Here is a 10751-nt window from a genome sequence, read left to right as displayed (position 1 = left end):
AATGTTAAGAATGTACAATCTGTGTACATAAAGAAGTCATTTGGCCATTGTTTTACTACACTTGGAAGTACAAAAAAAATACACTCTGCATGTAATTTATATAAAACAAAGCAAGAAATGGCTGCTCAACTGCGAATCACCGCATTAGTAATGGTTGTTCTTCTTGTATATTGAGTTCAGGTAGACATGTTTCCACACATTTTTAAGTAATATGCTTGTTAAAGAAATCTTGAATACCAAAGTTTAGTTAATATAGATTTGGTAGATGAACAGGTTTATTTGTATCAGAATATGTTAAGCAAGTTACCTCTGACCAAACAGATTTTTTGGGAAGCTCAATTCAAATACACGAGGATCGTAAAATGAAATGTTGCAATGACAATCCTGATATTGTAAACGAGGAGATGCTTCTGAGCAAAGATGCCGTTGACGAGGAATTTGGGAACAACAAAACTTGAGGTTAGTAGCCGGAAACAAGATCTGTGATGGCGGTTCTTTATCGGAAACGTGAACAGTAGTCGGTGGATCCGATGAACAGTACTCGTCGGAAAAGATGAACAGTGTTTGGTGGTGTTGATTATTGGGGGCTGAGATTGTTTAGGGTTAGTGGTGGCTCCTTTGTGCTCTCGCTTCTGACCCCTTACAATGTGCCTACGTACCCCTATTTATAGGGGATCAAGCCCACGTAGTTCTTGGGGAACAAGAAACCTAATGGGCTTAGATTTCTTATCCCGAGGCCCAATGGGAAACCCACTGGAAACCGTCTTCTACTAGCTTTAGGAATGTCCGCCGATGAGGCCCAACCACAAAGGCCCAAGGCTCGTCCACGGCTTCGAGACTTCACGGATGAGGCATCTCCCTGGCCAAAGATAACCCTCCGCTACCAGCTGTTTCTCTAGTTCGTGGACGCAGGTATAGCCGTGATTCACCCCAAATGTTGGACGCATCCTTGTCCCCCGATAAGGAGCCCCTACCAGATTACAGGACAAGTGATCCCAAGCTTTTGGGTGCAAAGTGCAGGATACTCCAAAGTCTCCCACCGAGGACACCCGTTGACTATAGAGACAGAGCTCCCAAAGCACACACCAGATTTCACCCCACATCCCCAATGAGGACACCCATTGACTACAGGAGGAGGCCTTCAGTCCAGGCATACCCCTGGAGGTCTCTGACCACGGACACCGCCTTTCCTGTAGATATGCTACAGGAAGGAGTTCTTCAATAGAGTACCTGCATCAAATAGGTTAGTAATAACATTCTCCATCTTCCTTGAGTCTTCCAGAGAACCCATCCAAGCAGCACATAAAAGTTGCATTAACATGTCAAGTAGAAGTTGAGGGCGCGCCCTGACATCTCTGCATGTTGGCGCCGCCCTGTCACCAGCCCTTGGTCTCTTCTTAAATCATTCTACATCATAGGGCGCGCCAAAAACTATTCATCTTTAGGGCTCGGTCCAATTCTGTCCAAGCCAACGAGCAAGTCTATCAAATCAATCATGTCCAAACAATCCGCCCACGGAGCCTTGCTTGTCCAAGGCGCGCCCTAAGGCTCACTACACTACAGGTTTCAATTAAGAAATTTCTCTCCTTCTCGATAACTGGGCGCGCCTCCTCCACCTGTTTGAGGGCGCGCCTTTAATACGGGATAATCACAACTGTCAATTCAGTTTCAGTCAATCGGGACGCGGTATTTGAGCGCGCCTTCTATTTATGGAAAGTCAATTTCATCTTTTTCCTAGATTTCAGGCGCTTCTCTTTTAATTCTGCTCATTTTATTAATCTTAATCTAAATATTGTTTATACCAATTTTTGGGCATAACAACTACCCCCCAAATTCCATATGCTATTGAAAATGGGATTGGAATTTTTCTTCACCTTTATTAGAATTTGTATAAACAAATCTTCCAATATTCTTTACAGGGCGCGCCCTGAATAGCAGAGGGCTTCTATATATATTCAATATTCTTATTTTCCATGCATTCTAGATTGATGCCAACCTTATAAGGCGCGCCTTCAAGAGGGCGCGTCTTAAAATTTGAAATAATTTGAAACGGTTTTCCTTATTCTTCGGGAATCGTGACTGACATGATAGTTTTAACAGCTGTCCCTTTCACCTATAAATACTAGTCACCATCAGTCATTTTCATTTTTACTTTTTACTTTCTCTCTTACTTCACCCCCTTCTCCTGTCCAAAGTTCCACTACCGGCGGCACTACTCTTCTGCTCGGAATCCTATCTCTCGGCCACCCTTTCTCCAGTTTTTTCCGATCATTCCTTTCTCCATCCGAAAAGGTATGTAAAGCTTCTTTCTTTTTTGAATTTCACTGCATAAATCCCATTGCATGCTACTTTGTCTCTTCAACTTCTTTGAATGTTCTTGAAGATATACATAAAATGGTGTATGTATCTGTGTATGTATATATAATTTCCAATTTTTACTGTCTTAGATCCAAAATTATTGAATTTAACCGCTAGACTGATGTTTTTGAGAATTCTAATCGTTAGTACCCTTATGTCTTAAAGACCATCACTTATGACCATCTGTGCCTTCAAAATCTGCTAGCAACTTAGGACGCACCTTATCTTTAGCTTATAATTTGTAAACAACCATAATAAGGCGCGCCTGTTTTTAGTAAAACTCATCCTTATGAATAACTATGATTTTCTTTATGGCGCGCCTTCTCATGAGAGGGCTTGTTTTAGAAGGGAGCTGATATAGATCATAGGAAGTACTCTCCTCTTACACCCCCACCTATCTATCCCATTTTCTTTACACTTTTGTATCTCATTCTTTCGTATAGGGAGCGCCCTCAATATTTTTTTTGGTTTTGTTGACAGCTGGAAGACGAGGGCGCGTCCTCTCCCTTTCACCCTTCCAAGAACTTTCTCACCAATTTGGGGATTTATTCGCCCCCAAACACTTATTTCGATCCTCAACCTCCGAACGCCCACCATACTCCTGAATTTCTGAACCGGGTGGCACGCCTTCTTCAGGATTCTAAAGAGGGTACCTTGATGGCAGATTCATCAGATAACTCGTCCACGGATAATACTCTATTATCTCGTAGGCAAGGCAAGCAGAAGCTGGTCCAAAAGGATAGATCTCCAATCCCAGATAGGACATAGCTGGACGATGATGATTGGTTCGAGAGTTTGAATGCTGATAGATATAGGGGCATTGAGAGGGGCGTCAACGTAGGAGCAGGACCCTCTAAAGTATCCTACAGGACTGTATCTCCAAGTCTGTCTCCCCAACACACAGAGGGCGTGCCTAAGTCCCCCGTTTCTGAGGGCGCGCCTGAAGTGAGTGCGTCCCCTCTTCGCGATGAGGAAAATTTCTTTGATGAGGATTCCTTCCAATTTTCCACCTCTCCTGAACCTTCTCCAATCCCTTTCCACCACTGGGAAGTTTCTGATAGTGAATTAGATTTTGACTGGGATGAATTTGAACCGTGTACTGAAGCTGTTAAGAAGCGTTTTAGGAAGGAGCATAGGAAGCTTTTCTGCGTGGGCTTGTCCTCAGCTTGTTCAGATGAGCAACTGGGATGGCTTATGGAATTTTATGAAATGGAGGGCATATGGGCGCGCCCTTTAAGCATGATGCGGCCCTATATTTTTAATTATGAGAAAAACTTTAAAATTCCCAGAATGGTGACTAGCCCCAAGCTGGTATCTTTGGGTATAGGCGCGCCCTTACATCCCTACCTTAGGGAAGTGATAGAACTGTATGATGTGGCCCCACTTCAGCTATCTCCCAACAGCTATAAGTTTATCCTGACTCTGTTTATCCTCTATATAGACTTGGGTTTCCCTCAACCGTCAATGGCAGAAGTTGCTTATTTTTTCAATCTAAGAAAATCTGACCATGGCTACTACTATCTGGTGGTGGACAAGCAGCACAACAAGAAGGGTTTTTCCTCCGGTAAGCTTAGCCATGAGAAAGGTTGGAAGGAGAACTTCTTTTATCTGTATGACGTTCCCAGAATAAGGATAAGATTCAACAAGTCACTGAGTAAGGGCGCGCCCTTTCGTTTTTTCCTTTGTGTTATTTCTATATTTTAGCTTTCTTTTCTCATCCTTATACTTTTTTCAGACAGACCAGCTTCAAAACCCCTTAAAGGCGAGCCCAAAAAATGAGCCGAAGCCCTCCTTAGAGTGGCTTCTGACAGGTGGAACCTAAAAACCTTAGTCACTCGAGCCAACTTGATGCGAGTAGGAATCCTTTCTGATCAAGTAGGAGTGAAGTGCAAATATTTAAAATTCAGGAAGGGTGCCCCTGTTTCTCGTGTTATCGATTTAGACAGCGAAGAAGAAGCTGAAGAAGAAGAAGAAGAAGAAACAGAGGATGGCTCCCTACAAGGCCAAGATCCTTCAGGTTCATTAACTGTAGAATATAAGGGCGCGCCTTTTCACTATTGGCACGTCTTACTTCTTTTTGTTAACTTTTCATTGCCATACCGGATAGAAAAACTTTCGTTCATTTTATCTTTCTGCGTCTTTAAGGCGCGCCCTGTTACTCTAGGCGTAGCATTTTACTCATGTTTATCAATGTTGTCTCTATCAATTGCTTCTATTTACTGCATTGCTCAACATATTTGACTGTCATGTTTAACTAATATGTCTTTATGTCTTGTGCAGAAATGGCTCCTCCAAGAATCCCTAAATCTTTTGGGGCGCGCCCTGGTGATAAGCCTAGGCCCAAATCGAAGAAGGATGCTCCTGCTGTACAGGCATCTGTTCCAACTTCTGCCTCCATCCCTCAAACTGCACCTGCTCAAAAGAGGCCCATCATCGACCTCACAGAAAAGCAGGGTGCGCCTAAGAGGCAAAGAGCAGAGGGCGTGCCTTTCATCTCTTCTGCTGCCCTGAACGCTCTTGGCCCCATGGGTTCTCTTCATGTTTCAGATGAAGAAGTGGAACAATGGCAAGCCATGGATTTGGGAGACGCAGCTCGTGCTTCAATAAAGGCATCTTGCCAATTGTTTATCCACTCCACTCGAGTGGTTGATAAGCTACTGGAGGAGGGGGCGCGCCTGGAGAGGCTGCAGGGGGATAACAACATTTTGAGGAACACCCTCAAAGACAAAGACTTTCTTCATGCCAAGGACATTAAAGCTAAGGATTCTGAGATCTCTTTTCTCAAGGATGAGGTGGCCAATCTTACTTCCCAGCTGGAGATTGCCAACAAAAAGACTACCTCTCTCCACACTGAGCTGGGTGCAGCCAACTTGAGGATTGAATATCTTGAGGAGCAACAGAAGCTAGGCTGGCCTGATGAAAAAAGGGAGATATCTGATGAGGCTTTTGCCAGTGGTTTTCACTTCTACAGAGTGGGCTTTATGGCCAATGATCCTGACTATTCCTTTGAGAAGTTTGGGGAGGAGACTGTTGCTGAGATGGTGGAATTCAAAAAGGAGCATGCCACTGAAATCAAGGCCAGGAGGGTAGAGCTTGGATTGGAAGAAGAAGAAGAAGGGGAGGGCGCGCCTCAAGAGGAAGTCTCCAAGGACGCGCCTGAAGTTGATCCAACTGTCCCTCTCCAATCTATTCCTCCAACAGACTAGTCCCAAGGCGCGCCTTAATCATTTACAGTTTTAAATTTCAAATACTTATGAGGAGCCATCCCTCTTTTGATGCTGTGCAAAGTTGTATGACTTGTTCTTTCTGCTACTCTTTTATTCTTGCATGTATGACTCGTTAATTTCATCTTTACTCAAAAATTTGTTAAGTCACTTTGATTTTCCCCTTGGCAACCATATGTTTCCATGGAGTGTGTTACTATATGGCGCGCCCTTATAGGTTTTTGTGCGATCTCAAAGTTTATCATTGTGTTTCTTTCCATTAATACCTTTGCCATATTTTAGTTGACTTATTGGTCCAATAGGCGCGCCTTATTGACCATGGGCATTTATTTTCTTCTACTATGTCTGTCATGATCATAAAGCAGGAGTTTATCAGATAGGGCGCGCCTCTTTGTAGGGCGCACCATTGATATTTTTCAGGTGAGAATTTTCATGTTAAGCAAATACAGTAACTTTTGAAGTAACTTTTCTCTTTTATTGATAATGCACTCTAGTGGGTAAATTACACCAGTCCCATGGCTACTATGCTCTATGGGGAAATTATTTGAAAAAAATTTCTTCCTTCTGCTAGTTCCGAGGTTCGCAGTCATGTGTACTACCCCCCGAGACTAGGAGGAATTTATTTGCTACTAGCCTATTACATAAGAATTAAAACAAGGAAACAAAGGGGGCACAACCATACCCTACTGATAATACTTTCGCAAATGTTCTGCATTCCATGCTTGAGGAATAAGTTTACCATCTAGATCTTCTAAGCGATAGGTCCCTTTCCAGAGTATAGCTTTGACTTTGTACGGTCCTTCCCAATTAGCTCCAAGCACCCCGTGCTGAGCTATCTTAGTGTTAGGCATAACCTTTTGCAACACGAGGTCTCCAACCTTGAACGGTATGGGTTTTACTTTTTTATTGAAATACCTTGCGACCCTCTGTTGGTATGCAGCGAGCTTCAATTGAGCATTTGCCCGGGCTTCATCTAACAGATCCAAGTGGAGCCTCTGGTTAACTTCTGCATTCTCCTCGACGAACACATCTCTCCGTAGAGATCCTGCTCCTACCTCCACGGGAACCATGGCCTCATACCCGTAAGTCAGCAGAAAAGGGGTTTCACCTGTGGTCGTCCTAGGCGTCGTGTTGTAAGACCAAAGGACCATAGGCATTTCTTCTGGCCAATCCCCTTTCTTTTCTTCTAACTTTGCCTTCAAGGTATGTTTTATGATTTTGTTTATGGCTTCTGTCTGACCATTACTCTGTGGATGATAAACCGCGGTGAAGTCTTTTTTAATCTTTAAGTCTTCACAGATCTTCCTTAACTCCTTACTATCAAATTGTTTTCCATTGTCTAAAATGAGCTTGTAAGGGATACCAAACCTGCATACTATGGAGTTGAACACAAAATCTCTTATCTTTTTTGCCGTGATCGTGGCTAGTGGCATGGCTTCTGCCCATTTGGTGAAGTAGTCCACAGCTACCACGGCGTATTTTACACCCCCCTTTGCTTTGGGTAACTCTCCAATGAGATCAATCCCCCACATGGCGAAAGGCCAGGGACTTGTTAATGAGGTAATGGTGGACGTCGGGACGTTGGAATAGTTGGCGAACCGTTGGCAAAGATCACAAGCCCGGACAAAATTGAAAGCATCTTCCCTCATAGTCGGCCAGTAGTACCCTTGTCTGAGCGCTTTTAATGCCAAGGAACCACCCCCCGAATGATTGCCACAAATCCCTTCATGCACCTCTCTGAGAATATAATTTCCTTCTTCCCTGTCCACACAACGTAACAGTGGCTGGTTAAATCCTCTCTTGTATAGTACCCCGTCATACTCGACATACTTTGCAGCTTGGTACCGAAGATGTCGAGCCTGTAGTTTATCCTCCGGTACAGCCCCTGACTGAATATAGTTATGGATGGGGGTCATCCAGTTTTCTTTTGGGATTTCTTGCGTTTGAAACACCTCCACCTCTGGGATACTTGGAACTTCCTGGATTCCCAAGGGGATTTGTCCAAGTTGGACGCTGTCCATCTATGAACCCATCTTGGCCAAAGCGTCCGCATTACTATTCTCTTCTCGCGGAACGCTTTCCAGTCTGGCACTTGAAAATTTTCCCAGTAGGCATTTTGCACATCTCATATACAGCTCTGTCCGCGGTCCTCGGGCTTGGAATCCTCCGTTGACTTGATTGACAACTAATTCGGAATCACTTCGAACTATCAAATTCACGGCCCCTACCTCCAGAGCTAACTTCAGATCATTAATCAAGGCTTCATACTCAGCATCATTGTTGGTAGCATAAAACTTGAAATGGATAGCACTCATCAAGCGGTGCCCCTCCGGAGTGATCAAGACTATCCCGGCACCGGACCCGCTGTTGTTTACGGCCCCGTCCACATGTAATGTCCACCACGGGTGGGGGAGTTCCTGCTTCTTTTCGTCCTGATGACTTTCTTACGGGGTTGGTTCTGCCGGCACTATGGCCTTATCATCAATTTCTTCATCAAACTCAAGTATGAAATCAGCCAGCGCTTGTCCTTTGATTGCCGTGCGTGGACAATATTCCAAATCGAATTGCCCTAGCTCTATGGCCCATTTTAACATTCTTCCCGACGATTCGGGTTTATGTAAAATTTGTCGGAGCGGATAAGCGGTGCGAACTTCTATTCGGTGAGCCTGAAAATACGGTCTTAGCTTTCGTGCCGCAAGAATAAGAGTGTACACTAATTTTTCCATGTTGGTATATCTGGTTTCCGCATCCAACAACCTTTTGCTTACATAGTATACAGGCCACTGGTGGCTTGCTTCTTCCTTTACCAAGACGGCACTGACGGAATATTCTGACACCGCCAAATATAGAATTAATGTTTCTCCGTCTTCTGGCTTGGCCAACATCGGCGGATTTCTAGGAGCCTTTCTACTTCTTCTGCTAGGGCTATAGCTCTTTCTCCACTTACGGCCCTTCGTTTTTGTCGAACCCCTTTATGCTGGGTCGATATTCAATCGGTGGCACATTATTTCTGGATCAATCCCCACCATATCAGAATGGCTCCATGCAAATACATCAAGGTTTGGCAACAGAAATATTGAAAGACTTTCCTTTAATCTTGGTGCCAATTGGGACCCTATTCTCAGAACCTTACTCGGGTCTTTTTCATCAACGGGGATTTCGATCGTATCTTCTGCTGGCCCCATCTTTTCTGTCGGCATTGGTATCCGGGGATCCAAGTCAAGGGGATTATAGATCTCCTGGCTTTGTGGAGAGGGTGCATCCCCTTTAGTAGGTGTGCCTTGCGTAGTAGAGTTATCAATTTTTTCAATATGTTTCGCGGGCGAGGGTGCTCCTGCAAGAGGAATGGCATCACCCTGCTCGAGGCTTTGCAAGACATCAAATCTTCCTTCCCAACGTTCCCCATGGAAATCTGCTTGGACTATGGTATCCATCGCCTCTTCTTTTTCTTCCAACATCTCAATTCTGATGGTGTCTTCCAAGTACAACATTATCGAGGGCAACTCAGAGGGATGTTCTTCTTCTTGCTCAACATAATAGTGGACTCGGATTTCCGCGGTTGGTTGCTCAACACTTTTCTCCCGATCCATGTCCGGAGTATCATCGGCGTGGGAGTCTTTTTTGAAACCTTTCATTGCTTGCCTGTAGCACTCCCGTGAGTCATATTGGGAACCCCTGATACTTCCCACTCCATTCGGCGTTGGAAATTTGATAGTTAGGTGATGAATTGAAGTGATGACTCTCATTTCCCGCAGAAAAGGTCGTCCCAATAACACGTTGTGGGATGATTCCTGATTCAGGACCTTAAATTCAAGCATCTTTGTTACCGTCAATGGGATTTCCCCCAGTGTACATGGGAGCCGAATCGACTCCATGACTCTAACTCCTGCACCTGAAAAACCGTAAACCCACGAGTCTTCCCCCGACATATCCTGATCAGGCAGTCCCATCTTTTTGAAGGTGCTGTAATAGAGGATGTTTGCCGAGCTTCCATTATCCACGAAGGCTCTATGGACATTCTTTGTTTCGATTTGGATGGAAATAACCAACGCATCATTGTGTGGTTGATGTACCCATCGTGCATCTGTTTCTCTGAAAGTGATATCCATGGACTCACCCTTAAACACCTTGGGTGGCCGGGTTTCCACCCTATGAATATCTGTGAGAGGCCTGAACCGGGCTTCCCTAGCGTATTTTGCCAAGGCTCGGTTGCTACATTCCATTCCGGGATCTCCCCCGTAGATTGTTCGGATACTGCCATCTCTGATAAATTTATTTTCCTCCAGGGTATCATTGTTTGTCCCGCGTGGGGCTCGTCTTTCCTCTTCCCTTGTTCTGTCATCCTTATGCTTCTTTACTTCCTTGACTACCCATTCTCCGAGGTATCCTTCCTTGATAAGCGCTTCGATTTTATCTTTTAAATGTCGGCACTCATGCATGTTATGTCCAGATGATTCATGGTATTCGCAATATTTTTTCTTGTCTTTGCTTTTCCATGATGATAAGGCTTCAGGTTTTCTAAATAGCCCTTTATTTCTGTTTACCTCGTAGATATGATCGATAGATGCAACCAAAGGCGTGTACCGGCTCGTCCTGTAGTCATAGTTTGAGGGAGGGCTCCATCCCCTCCTTGTGCTTGCTGTATTTACCCGGTCTGGGCTTCGACTATCCCTTCGGTATCCTGGGCTTGGAGACCTATCCCTCTTCCTTCCTTTATTTCTCTGACTCGACTGTAAGGTTGGTTGTACTTCTGCCAAAGATTGTTCTATGGCTTTAAAAGATTCTGCCAAAGCGAAGACATCCGCTAGAGCGGCCGGATCTTTCCCTTGCAAGTGCTTCCAAAAATCTGATCCAACCCTTAATCCTGCGATCAGGAAGCTTTTTAAAGCTTCGTCTGATGCCCCCCTCACACTAGTAGATTCAGCGTTGAACCTTTTGAAGTACGATGTCAAGCTTTCATTTTCCCTTTGCCTAACATTGGCAAGAGTTGTGACAGAGGGGGCGTATCTCACCGCTGCTTGGAACTTAGTTAAGAACAAAATCTTCATCTGATGCCACGAGGTGATCACCCCTGGCCCGAGCTTTTGAAACCACTGCTGGGCACTTTCTTTAAAGGTTGCCGCCAAGAGACGACATCGAGCCAAGTCCGGAACTTGGTACACATCCATC

At 44.6% G+C, this 10751-nt stretch overlaps 1 protein-coding gene across 1 annotated transcript; it reads right to left on the bottom strand.

The window, feature by feature from the left end:
• Positions 1-7603: 7603 nt before the first annotated feature.
• On the bottom strand, positions 7604-8467 carry LOC141712961 (uncharacterized). Its single transcript, XM_074516108.1, has 2 exons — positions 8031-8467; positions 7604-7946 (listed from the first exon to the last, which is right to left on the bottom strand). Exons 1-2 carry the CDS (start codon positions 8465-8467, stop codon positions 7604-7606), a joined length of 780 nt encoding a protein of 259 aa, XP_074372209.1.
• Between the last annotated feature and the right edge of the window lie 2284 nt (positions 8468-10751).

This window comes from Apium graveolens, chromosome 1 (assembly GCF_009905375.1).
Source record: "Apium graveolens cultivar Ventura chromosome 1, ASM990537v1, whole genome shotgun sequence".
Taxonomy (NCBI): Eukaryota; Viridiplantae; Streptophyta; class Magnoliopsida; order Apiales; family Apiaceae; genus Apium; species Apium graveolens.
This window is presented reverse-complemented; position numbering and strand designations above follow the sequence as displayed.